We start from the raw sequence: 15117 nt of genomic DNA on the forward strand, positions 1-15117 counted from the left end.
TAAAAACTGAGAACAAACTGAGGGTTGATGGGGGGTGGGAGGGAGGGGAGGGTGGGTGATGGGTATTGAGGAGGGCACCTTTTGGGATGAGCAATGGATGTTGTATGGAAACCAATTTGACAATAAACTTCATATATTGAAAAAATTTAAAAAAAAAATTAAAAAAAGAAAAAAGAAAAAGAACCATTAAATAGAATTTTTAGGAATGAAAAATTTGGTTACTGAAATAAAACAACTCAACACAAGAGAACTACTGAAGTCCTTAGTATAATGAACAAGAGAGCTGAAGAAATCACTCAGAATGTAGCAGAGAGAAACAAGATGAAAAACAGGAAAGGGGAAAGGGATATCAAGCGATACAAAGGACAGAATGATGAGGTCTCATCAGAATACCCAAATAGAGACTGGAGAAGACACAATATTTGAAAAGCTATTTCCAGGTATAATTAAAGATGTGGTTCCAAAAAGGCGCCTGGCTGGCTCATTTGGTAGAACATGCAACTCTTGATCTAGGGTCATGAGTTCGAGCTGCACAATGGATGGTAGAGATTACTTCAAATAAAATCTCAAAAAAAAAAAAAAAAATGTGGTTCCACAGATTTTATAATATATACTAAACAGAATTTTTTTGAAAAAAAAAAAAAAAAAACCTGGTTAAAATTATACTAATATTATAGAACACCAAAAAAGAAGGAAAAAAAATCATAGCAGCAGCCAGAGAAAAATGATTGTTACCCTGCAAAATAGGCTTACAAAAGTAAATGTAAAATAAAAACATTTTTGGATAAAAACTGAGAATTTAGAACCAGCCAATACCCTCAAAAGGATGTATCTCAGATAGGATAATAATCCCAGAAGGAAATGGAGGTGCAAAAAGCAATAATAAACAAAGAAACTGATAAACAGGTAGTTGAGTCTTTTAAAACTCTTAGTAATTTTTAGAAAAGTTTCTAACTGGGGCACCTGGGTGGCGCAGTCAGTTAAGCATCCAGCTTCAGCTCAGGTCATGACCTCACAGTTCATGGGTTCGAGCCCCACGTCAGGCTCTGTGCTGACAGCTCAGAGCCTGCAGCCCGTTTCAGATTCTGTGTCTCCCTCTCTGTCCCTCCCCCACTCACGCTCTGTCTCTCTCAAAAATAAACAAACATTAAAAAAAAAAGTTTCTAACTTATAGGCTAAAAAAAAGGAAATGAATGCTAGGCATAAGCAGCATGTAAGTGGAAAAGGAGGTGAGCAGAGTTAAGGTGTTTTAAGGTCTGTACATTGTTCAGAAGATGGTCAAGACATTAACTTTACATTTTAGGAATGCATGGTAAACTTTCAAGGTTGTGGGTTGCCTGGTTGACTCAGTCAATAGAGCAAATGTCTTTCTCTTGGGGTTCTAAGCTTGAGCCCCACGCTGGGCACAGACAGCACTTAAAAATAAAATAAACAGAAATAGAAATAAAAAAATAAAAAAGAGAGGAGGGGACAAAACAGGGGAAGAGACACACAGAAAGATAAACCTGGATCTGGAAAAATACATTATCAGATTGTTAATAATAGTTACCCCCAGGAACAGAATAAAACTATGTTCTTTCTCTTTTTGAAACCATGAGGAAATATTCATTTATTCTTGCTTGAGTAACCAGAGGATAGCAATATAATTAATAGAAAGAAAATAGTCAGAAGATAGAAAAGAAGATAAATTAATTAGATTTTGTGCTCATTGTGAGCTGTTCATTGTGAGCTGTTTACAGAGAATCAAGGTAAAGGTCACTAAGAGAGTATATGAATAGTTAGAAGTGAATAAGGTTAAGAGATAATGGAAGAGAAGACATTTAAGAGAAGGCTAAAAATGTAAGGAAACCCCACATTAAATGTGTAAGGAGACTAAACTGAAAATGATATATTTGTACTAATATGTCATGAAAACCACAGAAAGTGTACACTTTTGCAGAACACTAAATTGTATTTTTGTATTTGACTTTACTAAATAGCCAAATGACATGAAATAAAGATAAAACTAAAGAAGCAAATGTAGACACAAGCAAAGGAAATTTCTTATCTTATTGTTGGTGAGACTTGAGGGCCAAAGTGCACAGTATTTATACTACTTTTTGTACTCTATTTCTTACTAAAGTAAAGCATGAAATTAAATCTACAGAAAGGGAATAAAGGACATTTGAACTTTTGCCTACACGAGGAAAAATGTATGTAAACCATCCATTTGATTGCAAACAATTTAATAATAGGTTTTAACAACAGTACATTATGCTTTAAATACTTAATGAAGAAAGGAAACTCACTAAGCTCTGTGATAAGTTTAAGATTCTGCTGCCGGATATTTTCAAACTCTTGCTGTTTTTTCCGCATATGCTCTTCAGTTACTGCACAGCGATCACATAATCCTGCTCTTAATCTAGGAAACAAAAACAAAATATTTTTAGAGTAGAACTTAAATGTTCTCACCAAAATATATGTAAGATGATGGCTATGTTAATTAACCGGATGATGGGAATTCTTTCACGATGTATATGTTTACCAATTACCATTATGTACACTTTATTTTACAATTTTGTCAATTGTATCTCCATAAAGCTGAAATTCAATTTTTTTCAAATACTAAAATATATTTCCTTATATTTGAACTCCAAGACTTTTATACTTTATAAGATGTAAATAACTGACTTGGCGAATATTGAGAAAATTAATAGTTCAATGATGTATTATACCTTTAACACGTTCTCAAATAGGTTGAAATCATGCCACAACATCACTTTCTACAAGACTGCAATTCCGAGTGGAATTCTGTAAATTCTGCCAATTTTAAACTCTATCCAAAGGAACTTATTTATTGAAGAATCCGACCTTGTTTTAATATAGTCAGAATATGAACTTTAGTCCAGTACCAAGGGGCTGAATTATATCTTAAGCAAGCTTGCCTCTGTATTGCTCGGCATAGGATATGACACATGAGTGATCAACAACTTTTTTAGTTGAATGAATACTAAAGGTCAAAGAGTACAAAGTTAAAAAAAGGTACTCCATACTTTGCTCTTGTCAGCATTAAAAAAACCCAACGTCAGAAAAACTCACAATTTACTATTATGCAAAAAAAGGTTTTAAAAAAAGTTTTCACTATTTGTCAGTGCTGAAGAGAGGGTGTCCTAATCACAGAAAAGTCTAGTAGACAGCACTGACCTAGAACCAACTTGATATACACTACAGAATTCCCAGAAGCTTTAAAAAAAAAAAAAGGGTACCCAGAATAAGTAATTTAAAGTATTTCAAGAAATCATGGTGCTTGGGTGGCTCAGTCAGTTAAGCATCCAACTCTTGATTTTGGCTCAGGTCACGATCTCACGGTTCGTGGGTTTAAGCCCTGCATTGGATTCTGTGCTGACAGTGCAGAGTCTGCTTAGGTTCCTCTTTCCCTCTCTGTGTCCCTCCCCAACTCACACTCTATCTCAAAATAAATAAACTTAAAAAATATTAAGTATTTCAAGAAATCATCATATCAACATATTCTCTTCTGTATTCTGAGTACTCAAGTGATCCCCCCTTCCATTCCTAGGAGAATATTGGAGATTTACCCTCTAGAGGGTCTAAAACAGACACAGATACAGGTTTGGGAAACACAAGATGTAAGTAAGGGTAGGAGTACAATAGTGAAATAAATGTATATTCATGCCAAATTCTTAGACTTTAGCCTAGGCCCTCATCATCTACTTGGCTTCCAGGACTTTAGTAGCCAGCCCTATTACACATTCCAGAAAGCAGAATAAAGGAGCCTCCTCTAGGAAATCAGACCTAAAGATACCGCCATTTGGGGATTATCAGTGAAAAAGACCAGGCAGATCAACCTGCAGTGAAGCTCAGAGACTACAATTCCACTCACAGCTTCTACTCAACTTTTATCCATTTCTCTTAAATATATCAATAGACATCTCAGAAAAGCTTATAAAGTGAAAGAGACTAGAGCAAGACACTAAAAAAAAATATATATACACATATATATACATATACGTCTAAATAAATAAATAAATAAATAAATAAATAAATAAATAAATAATGTAGGGAGAAGGAAAAAAACACTACCATCACGAAACTGTAAAGAATAGTCTCAGGAGAAATAAAGATACCAAACCATGAAATGAAAACAGGATTGCCATAAAAAGAAATATTCTGAGAACAACAACAACAAAAATCTTGTTAATTAAAAATATAACAGCAGGGCAGGGAAGCCCCAGGTGGCTGAGGCAGTGGAGCACACAACTCTTGATCTCGGGGTTTTGAGTTCAAGCCCCACGTTGGGTATAGAGATTACTCAAAAATAAAATCTTAAAAAAAAAAAAAAAAAAGCCAGCAGGAAAAAACCCAAGCCTCAATAGAAGGTAAGAAAACAGAGTTGAGAAAATCTCCTCAAAAAGCGAAGAGCAAATAGAAAAGATTAAAAAACTAGAGAATTATTTTAAAAGGTTTATCCTTTCAATAATAAGAGTTCTAGAAAAAGCAAGTTTTGGGGTGGCAGCAAGGGGCAGAAAAGGAGGAACAAAAAAGATATGAGACCTACAGAAAGCAAAATGGCCTAAATCCAACTATATCAATAATTACATTGTTAATTGATAAAACACTCTGATCTAGAGAGACATCTTATAACTAACTCTGATCTAAAGGCAGATCTAACTGTCAGGACAAAAAAATTAAGATTCAATATGCTACCTACAATAGACAAATTTTAGATTCCAAGATACGTATAGGCTGAAGGCAAAGAATGGAAAAAGAGAGACCATGCAAACAAAAACCAAAATAAAGCTGGAGCATCTATGATAATATCAGACTATAAAATAGACTGTAAGACAGGAAGTGTTACTAGTACAGTGAATTTTATAATAAAAGGATCAATTCACTACAAAAATAAAACAATTATACACATATATGCATCTAACACTAGTGACCCAAAATACAGAGAGCAAAAACTGAGAACTGAAGGGAAAAACAAATTCAACAGTAACAGCTATAGACGTCCACTCTCAATAACGGATAGATGAAGTGAGACAAGAAATCAGCATCGATACAGCAGGCCTGAACAAACCAACAACCACCCAGACCTGACTGACCTCTGCATAACACACCACCAACAACTGCAGAATGCACAGTTGGAACATTTGCCAGGACAGACCTCTTCCTAGGTCACAAAACAAGTCTCAGTATGTTTAAAAGCACTGAAATCATAAAAAGCATGTTCTCTCACCACAATGGAATCAAATTAGAAATCAAAAACAGAAGGAAATTTGGAAAATCTGTGAATCTTAAGCAATGAACTCCTAAATAAAGAACGAGTTCAAGAAGAATCACAAGGGAAATTATAAAATGGGCCACAGCACACATGTATATAAAAGCAATGTTCAGGGGCGCCTGGGTGGCTCAGTCGGTTGGGCGTCCAACTTCGGCTCAGGTCATGATCTCGCGGTCTGTGAGTTCGAGCCCCGCATCCGGCTCTGGGCTGACAGCTCAGAGCCTGGAGCCTGTTTCGGATTCTGTGTCTCCCTCTCTCTCTGACCCTCCCCTGCTCATGCTGTGTCTCTGTCTCAAAAATAAATAAATGTTAAAAAAAAAAAATTAAAAAAAAAAAAAAAGCAATGTTCAATAAATAAAAAGTTACTGAATACTAAACAGTGATTATCAAAATAACCTCAGTAGTAGGGCTAGAGAATAAAATAGAAGAAATCCTCCAGAACACAAGGAAAAAAAATATGTAACAGAAATCAGAGAAAAGATTATAAAGAATCAGTTTATGACCAAGAAGTACTCCAGAAATAGAGAACATATAAAAATGGAGAGGAAATAACAGAAAAGAATTGCCAGACCTTAAGAGATACTAGTCTTTAGACTGAGTGTCCAACAGGTTAAAGAAACACATACACACACACAAACACACACACACCCATCACAAAATTTCAGAACAACAATAAAAAGATCTTAAATTCCAGGAAGGAAAAAATATCTATTACCTATAAAGGAATAACATTAGAATGGTATCAGTCTTATCAACATCAGATGCTAACAGATAATGAGAAAATGTCTTTTTTTTTTTAATTTTTTTTTTTTTTAACATCTATTTATTTTTGAGACAGACAGAGAGAGAGCATGAACACGGGAGGGTCAGAGAAAGAGGGAGACACAGAATCTGAAACAGGCTCCAGGCTCTGAGCTGTCAGCACAGAGCCCGACGCGGGGCTCGAACCCACGGACCACGAGATCATGACCTGAGCCGAAGTCGGCCGCTTAACCGACTGAGCCACCCAGGCGCTCCTGAGAAAATGTCTTTAAAATTTGAAGCAAAAACTATTTCGAACCTAGAATTTTATATCCATTCAAAATATCATCTAAATCAACAGTAAAATGACATTTTTAGACATGCAAGGACTCTTTGAAAATTTACTTCCTGTGCATTTGTGGACTAACATGAGTTGAAAGAAATAATGGAATTAATGTAGGGAGATCCAGTGAGGAGAAATTCCAGAATGGCAGCTATAGAAAAACCTAGAAAGTAAATGGTCCAAATTGGTACAGGAAGGTTTTTAGCCCAAGAAATATACCTCCAAGAATAAGAAAAAAGAAGATGATAGTCAATAAATAGAATGACACATTACATAGTATTAATGGCATAGTAAGGAAAACATGTCTCTTATCTCAGTATGAAAAAAAGTAGTTAGAACTTTTGGGAAAAACCAGCAAACACATAGGAGTATGTCCTTGTCATAATATAATTATGGGCTGATTTGACCAACTGATTTGAAACAGAGTAGAAAGAATCTATGTGGCCTGGACAGGAGAAACAGTCTACTGGGGCACCTGGTGGTTCAATCGGTTAAGTCCCCAACTCTTGACTTTGGCTCAGGTCATGATCTTATAGTTCCTGGGTTCGCGCCCTGTGTTGGGCTCCATGCTGACAGCGGAATGCCTGCTTCGGATTCTCTCTCCCTCTCTCTTTGCCCCTCCCTCGCTCTCTCTCAAAATAAATAAATAAACTTAAAAAAAAAAAGTCTCCTGGAGTGGCACAGAGGTCATGACATCAGATCTGCAGAGAAGGAAATGCTATCTTGCCTTAGCAGAGAATACTTAGAGTCAATAAATAAATAGTTTACTATCCTCCAGCAATACAGTGGTGAGCTCAGGGAGACTGTTCAGACATTTTTCTAAAATATATTCCTGTAAAGACATATTTTTATAAAAATGTATGTATTAAGGTTTAAGATAAAATAGAAGAACTAAAATATAACTATTCAAAAATATGTGAGGGAGAAGAGCCTGGGTGGCTCAGTTGGTTGAGCGGCTGACTCTTGATTTTGGCTTAGGTCATGATCATGGGATTGAGCACTGTCAAGGCTCCACGCTCAGTGTGGAGGCCCTCTCCCCTGTTTGTGCTCCCTCTACAGTAAAAAATAAAATAAAAAAAAAAAAAAAAAACAAAAATATGCAAAGGAAAATGGTATCCTCATTTTCATAGTAAGAAATAAGATGGTCTCAAATTGATAAATCAAGGGTTAAAGTGAAAATGTATCATTTAGAATCTGGAGCACTAAAAACTGGGACTGGTAGGGGTGGAAAAAAGGAATATATAGTAACTATACACTTTATAATGCATATGCATTACTTTTAATAAAAGTTTAAAAGGAAAAATGATAAAATAAGCTAACAAGTATTTAATTTTGTAATATTATATTCTAATAAACTTTGTGTAACATCTTTTTGAGAATTTAAGGTACTAGAAAGGACATACACCTTCTTGTCTTTCTGCTATAACATAATGTTTTTGGATTCTCAAGCATTTCTAAAGCTAATAGTAAGGTCTATTTATGCCTTTAAAATTCCAAAAGAAATGAATCTCTGTAAACTATTCCAAGGGGCGCCTGGGTGGCTCAGTTGGCTAAGCATCTGACTCTTGATTTCAGCTCAGGTCATGATCTTATGGTTCATGAGATCCAGCTGTGCAGTAGGTTCCACACTGGCAGTGTGGAGCCTGCTTAGGAGAATCTTCTCTCTCTCTGCTCCTCCCCTGCTCATGCGTGTGCTCTCTCTCTCTCAAATACTAAATAAATTAAAAAAAACAAAACCAAAAAAACCCCAACTATTCCAAAACCAAGAGACTATTAAACTGTTATAAGAGAAAACTCAATTTTAACTATTTGCTTAAAGTACCTGACATTTCATATTTACAGTTCTAAGATTTGTTCAAATTAATAGCTTAGGGTCCATGCAGTAAACACTCAAACAGCTGACCTGATTGTGGTAAATTTATACACAGAATTATTAAGCTACAGAGGCCAAAGAGCACATGACATAGAAAAGTCATCGAAGGGGCGCCTGGCTGGCTTAGTTGGTAGGACATGTGACTCTTGATCTCAGTGTTGTGAGTTCAAGCCCCACTTTGGGCATCGATCTTACATTAAAAATAAATAAATAAATATTAAAATAAAAAAAAGAAAAAGAAAAGTCACTGGAAAACCCTGAAAGAGGTAAATGGCATGGAACAATTCTAATGGATTAGTTAGAGGTCTTCTGCTAGTCAGTTTTTCAGTAAAAATTGAACACTTTATTGTTTCTAAGAAATAAAATCTGGTATGTTAAAATGTCATGACATATGATTGAAAACAACCCCTTGGAACACCTAGTTTCCAACTTTAAAAATGCCACTGACATAGACAGTTATAAAATCAAACATTTTCTAGCTTGTTTATTACTTCCAGTTTTCTCCAGTCAACTGCCACTCTTGATAACAGTATTTGTGAAAAAAAAGAGTCAACTCTTGATTGCTCACTGACCCTAGTTTAAATTTAAACTGATAGGAGAAAATATACTAGGTTCCTATTTCCATCAAGGTTCCACTGCTGCTGTCAGAGAAAGAAAAACCCTCAATTTCACAGGAGAATGAATGCAATTTTAGTAGCTATATACAGGTAACAGGGAAAGAAGAATAATTCCACTAGTAAGAGCAGAAAGCAGCATGCTTTCTGAGTTATATTCCAGTTTCTTCATAGAGATGAAGAAATAAAAGCTTTCATTTTGCAGTTAAAACTTACCAGATTAACAAGTATGCTCAATTGTTTGTTATACCCCAAAAAGATTTCCTCAAATTTATTCATTTTCAGGGCGCCTGGGTGGCTCAGTCCGTGTCCGACTCTTGATTTTAGCTCAGGTCATGATCTCATGATTCGTGAGATCAAGTCCCGCATTGAGCTCCATGTGACAGCTTGGAGACTACTTGGGATTCTCACGCTCTCTCTCCTGCCCCTCCCCAGCTCATTCTCTTTCTTTCTCTCTCTAAATAAACAGTAAATAAACTTCAAAAAAATTATTCATTTTCATTCAAAAGGTGATCATATTCATGATCACCTACAATGAGTACTGTAGGTGCTAAAATACAACAGTGGCCAAGATAATGTAATTTCTTTTAAAGAGTTTAGAGTGTACTAAAAAAAGACAGGTAGTAAAAGAGTAATTAAGGCAAAGCATGATTCACATCATGACAGCGGAAATACAGGGTACTATTAAAGCACACAGCAAAACTAAACCTAGTCTAGAAAGTCAGAGATCTCCTGAAAAATATTTAAATTAAAACCTATGAGTAACACAAAAAGAGGACATTTGGTCTAGTATTTGAAAAATAGTTGCACAACCACAAATCCCCTGATTATGAACACAAATTTTCCCTTTCAATGACAGATGAAATATGAGTTTCCTACAACTGCCAAAAATGCTTTTAAAAATATTAAAATCTACTAGACAACCATGTTTTAACTGCTTTGTTCAGATTTTTTTTAATGCATTCTATCCACATCACAGTGACTATTCCTTACATTTAGTGAAATACTTTGTTTCCTTCAAGGAAAGTCTCTTATAATACTAGTGTAGTAAAACATAAGCCACCTAAAATTAGAACTTTTTATTATCAAATTTACCTTTACCAGGTAATTCTTTTCATCTAAACATCTCACAATGTTTTCACAACATTAGCATAAAAAATAAAAATTGCTTCATCCTATAAAGAGTAAGTAGCAAGTTTCAGAATTACTGTTTAGAAATTTTAATGAAACACAGGGTGCCTGGGTGGCTCAGTTGGTTAAGTGTTCGACTCTTGGCCTGAGCCCAGGTCTTGATCTCATGGTCGTGAGTTCAAGCCCCGCATTGGGCTCTGCTCTGGGTGTGAAGCCTACTTAAAAAAAAAAAAAAAAAAAAAAAAAAAAAAGAAATTTTTAACAAAACACATTTTGCTTTTTAAAGGTCTTAGCAAAACGTTAATTTTTATAGATTTTTAAAGCTTGCTCTGGGTTTCTTACATGACATAAAACTTAAAATGAAATTTTAAATAAAGCAGAACTTTACCAAATGTTACCTAGACATTTAAAGGTAGTATAATAGTTAATAGCAATTAAAAACAAAAACAACCGAAAAAAAAACTTCCAAAAAACCAGACTAGAAAATAGACAATATTGGGGAATTAACATTGCAAAGTACCTGTTTTGTTAACTTTAGGTCAAGCACAAATACTCTGGATGATCAGTTAAGGTATAATTCATTTATACAACATTTATAAAATTAAGACAACATACAGACAAGGCTTCAGGAAAACAGAAACTGGGGGGTTTGTAGGGTCAAATTTAACCTAATTATCCATTAACTGTGATCTTGGTATGGCTTCTTACCTCTTTGCCAGTTCAGTTTCCTCCTATGTAAAATGGATTTACCATACCAGCATTAATGTGAAGATTAAGTACTAGATGCCCGGGTACAGGTACAAAGTAAGCCCTTAATACATATCAATCACTGAGGAGTTAAAGCCTGAGAAAAATATGACCCCCCCACCATTCCTCCCAAACGCTTTACTACATTACCCAGAGAAAACAAGGAAATGCCTCACCACACTAACAGAAAAGTAGCTGATGATTTCCTTTTTGATCCTGGACTGGGAAAAAAAAGGGGTCAAATGGCTTTCTAGAGACTGGATCTGACTAGAGTGCTAAAGGCTGAAATCGTCACCAATTAGAAAGGACACTGTAAGTTTTTAAAAATTTCTATTATGTACTTAACTTGCATTAATCTCATTTAATCTTTAAAATAGCCCTGTGGAGAAAGTGTGGTTGGTGTCATGCCATATGTTCTTGGCTTTTCTTCTACTCTGATAATTTTTCTTTCTCATTTTTGTTTGTTGGCTGGGTCCTTATTCTTCATTAAACCTTAATCAGTATGTCCGAGCTCGATGCCTCTTCTATTCTCTTCCCACACTCTTTAAGATGTCCCTAGATCTCTTATCCAGTCTAAGTTTTAAATGCCATTTATATGCAGGTGATGACTTTCAAATTCTTTTCTCTAGCTCTAATCTCTGTAGTTAGTTTCAAATTCACATATACAATTATCTACCTGACATGTCTGTTTGGATATAACAGATACTGTCAATACCTGCTCCTATTCCTTTGTGATTTCCCTGCTTAAAACCTCCAATTACTTCTGATTACAACAAAATCCAAACTTTTTGCCCATGATCCTACATAATGTAGTTACTCCCACCTTTCCAATCCTATCTCCTATCATTCATCCTCCTAGTCAAGTTAGAACCACCGCAGACTTTCTATTCTTCAAATATTTCAAAACTTATTTCCGCCTAAAGCTTTTGTATTTGTCTGTTCTCTTTTTATCTTCAGTTCTTCGAGTAGCTCTTATCTATATTATTTACGTCTCGGTTAAAATGGTACCTCCTCAGAGAGGTCATTCCTGACACCTATCCCTTCACTTTCCAATGTCTGTGGTCACTTAATTACACCACTCAATTTTATTCCTTCACAGCACTTATAATCTGAAAGCCTCTTACTTGTATGACTCACTCCAAACCTTTAAAAATTAAATATAAGCTCCATGACACTAGGGATAGTGTTATCCCTAGCACCTACAGCTATACCTAGATCATAGCAAGGACTCAATATTTATTTATGAATCTGAATTAAGGGCACAGTATAAACGTGAAATTCAAATTTGCATCTATGATTCCAGCGCGCGTGTAACTTCATTCCACAATAGGCTGCCTATTCCAGTAAATGTGCACTTCTCTGGGATAGCAGTTGTAGAAGAAAAGTGTACAACTGCGGTTTGCACAGATGGAGTGTTAAATTATTCCACCACTAAAGGTACAGTGGCAAACTCAAGCCACCAGCCCTCCTGTGACATATACACAATAATAACAAAGGGAAATTATTAACTATAAATGTAAGAAACATTGTTTGCTACAGGTAGTTCAAGGTCTTACATAGCAACTGCAGTTCAGACAAAGGAATACAGCAAAATCTGGAAGTCTCTTCTAACCTAGGGTGGTAATCTCATAGGAGTGAGAAATAAAGATGTATGTGAAAATTAAGTGACAGGCATTATCTTGGAAATATTCAGAAAGAAGAATCCTAGACTGCCTACAGAAATATGTAGGAGAAAAAAAGAGAATGGCAGAAACACGAAGACAATCAGAATTGTGAAGCAGTTTCCACCTACTTAGACATAAAAATGGAATTAAAGCATCAAATGAATTAACACATTACTACTCTTTCTTTTTTTACTGTTTATTTATTTATTTTAGAGAGAGAGAGGGTGTGAGCACACGTGGGAAACGGGCAGAGAGAGAGAAGGAGAAAGAATCCCAAGCAGGCTCTGCACTGACAGCACGGAGCCTGATGTGGGGTTGATCTCTTGAACTGAGAGATCATGACCTAAGCTGAAATCAAGAATCAGATATCTAACTAACTGAACCACCCAGGCACCCCAGAACATTACTACTCTTAAGCTCATCTTATACCAACACCAGATAAATATTATTTAGGGGAACCTGGGTGGCTTACTCGGTTAAGCATCCGACTACAGCTCAGGTCATGATCTCATGGTTCGTGAGTTTGAGCCCCACATCAGGCTCTCTGCTGTCAGCGCACAGCCCACTTCGGATCCTCTGTCTCCCTCTCTCTCTACACCTCCCCTGCTCATGCTCACTCTCTCTCACAAAAAAAAAAAAAAAAAAAAAAAAAAAAAAAAAAGAAATATTAAAAGGTAAATTGATGAGATTCCTGTAATTAATAAAAAGAAAAAAACAAATCTGTAAGAGTATATATTTATCCAAAGTTGACATCAGTTTGGGAAAAGAGCACATCAGTCCCAGAACTGTTTTATAAATTAAAACCAATGTTCTATTAAAGGAGGAAATCACCACTTACTCAAGAATACCCAAGAACCCGACTCACCGATCTTCTAAAACTTTAATGGTTTCATGAAGGACTTTTTGTTGTTCTCTCAGCTGTTGATTTTTGGTGAAGAATTCTTCTAGTCTCTGTGCATCTCTAAAAGTCAAGAAATACATTTTTAAAAAGAAAATCCTAACAGGAGAATTATCCTAATGGGATAATTCTATTGTAACAATTCCAAAGTATGGTCTCACACTTACATAACATGTATTTCTTATATCAAAATAAACTTCAAGGGCAAAGTTTAAATATCTTGTTGGGGTGCCTGAGTGGCTCAGTAGGTTAAGTGTCCAATCCTGATTTTGGCTCAGATCATGATCTCACAGTTGTGAGACTGAGCCTTGTGTCAGGCTCCATGCTGGGCGTGGAGCCTGCTTAAGATGCTCTCTACCTTTGCCTGCTCCCCTCCCCAACCCATGTGTGCTCTTTCTCAAAAAAAAAAATCTTATTAATCAGACTTCACATTATACTAGAATGTGCTCTGTAGTATTTTTGTGTACTATAAAAGTATTGTCTTAAGTACCAGACATTCATTATACAGTGTTGGAACACAGAGGAAGGAGTGGATTCTGATGTCATCGTTGACTCAATGTTGTCAAAAATGCTATTAAAATGTACACTTACTGTTTTTTTTATTTTGTCTGTATTTGTTAATGTAAGTAACAGATATCTCCACTCATCTCTATTCCAATTATGGGAGATTTATACTTTCTTATTAATTTCTGTGTTGCCTAAACTTCTTACTTGGTATTACTTTTAAGTCAGGGCTTAGAGTAGAGTGGAAGCATGCAAACCCTAGATCCTAAAGCCTAGGTTTGAATCTCAGGTCTCATTTATCAGCTGTGTGACCTAGTGCAAGTAAAAATGATAAATTAGTATATATCCAATAAGGCACTCGCAAGGACTAAGTAAGCATTAATATATGTGTAGCACCCAGAAAAGCACAGTCACATACCAGGTTCTATTTAAGTGTTTACCATTGTGATTTTATAGTAGGAAAAAACAAAAAATTTTAAAATTATTTTATTTTAAACGTATTTTAGAGAGAGAGAGAACGAGTTTGTGGGGGAGAGGGACAGAGGGAGGGAGAGAGAAAGAATCTCAAACAGGCTTCATGCTGAGCGTGGAGTCCAACATGGGGACTCCCCACCCTGGGATCATGACCTGAGCCAAAATCAAGAGTTGGGACACTCAACCGACTGAGCCGCTCAGGCGCCCCTAAAATTTTCTTCTAGTAGATTACCTGATTACCTTCCAAGATAGTGTCATATTCTACCCTTCCATTATCATATTTTTAAAAATCACATTATTATATAAATTATGCATATAAATTAATTCTAAGAAAACCCATTAGAAATTTGATTGGGATTTTCTGTATGGTCTTGAAGCTGAAAAAAATACTGTGGTTGAAACATCTTCCCCAGTCCCCTCAAGGGTTTAAAATATCAAATTATGACAAACCAGTCGACTACAAAAAGTAGATGTCAAAACGACTACCAAAATGGCTAGAATGTAGTATCACTGGCAGCAAAACAGATAAGTGAGACAACTAAGTAAAAATGTCAGATACCCAATATAGGGGGTACTTCGTATATACTGGTTGAGTAATTGATATTGAATAAAAAATGAAAAATCAATACACCAAAAAGTAATAGACTACTGCATATAGTTCTGGTAGCATTTGTAGCCATCTGAAATTTTGGAAATAATAACAGTGATAGCTGAAACTCATTAATTTGGCTGTTGCTTAATTAAAAAAATGATTTTCTAATATTTCTAGAAAATATATTTAATTCAGAAGCAGTACCAACCTTTCATTAATCCTGCTTTTAAAATATTCAACAAATATAACCAAATT

The 15117-nt window shown here is 35.5% G+C and overlaps 1 protein-coding gene across 8 annotated transcripts in view; it reads right to left on the reverse strand.

Annotated features, from left to right (window-relative positions):
* Positions 1 to 15117, reverse strand: part of RBBP8 (RB binding protein 8, endonuclease) — a 379995-nt gene that overhangs the window by 51953 nt on the left and 312925 nt on the right. For 5 of the 8 annotated variants that reach the window (XM_049620355.1, XM_049620356.1, XM_049620358.1 and 2 more), the window contains 2 exons: positions 13260 to 13355; positions 2289 to 2401 (listed from right to left, as the gene is read on the reverse strand). In XM_049620355.1, coding sequence (XP_049476312.1) covers positions 2289 to 2401; positions 13260 to 13355 — 209 coding nt within the window. Of the gene's footprint in view, positions 1 to 2288; positions 2402 to 13259; positions 13356 to 15117 lie in introns of those variants that run through there. The other 3 variants (XM_049620359.1, XM_049620360.1, XM_049620361.1) reach the window with 3 other exon arrangements.

Source organism: Panthera uncia (genome assembly GCF_023721935.1).
Source record: "Panthera uncia isolate 11264 chromosome D3 unlocalized genomic scaffold, Puncia_PCG_1.0 HiC_scaffold_8, whole genome shotgun sequence".
Taxonomy (NCBI): Eukaryota; Metazoa; Chordata; class Mammalia; order Carnivora; family Felidae; genus Panthera; species Panthera uncia.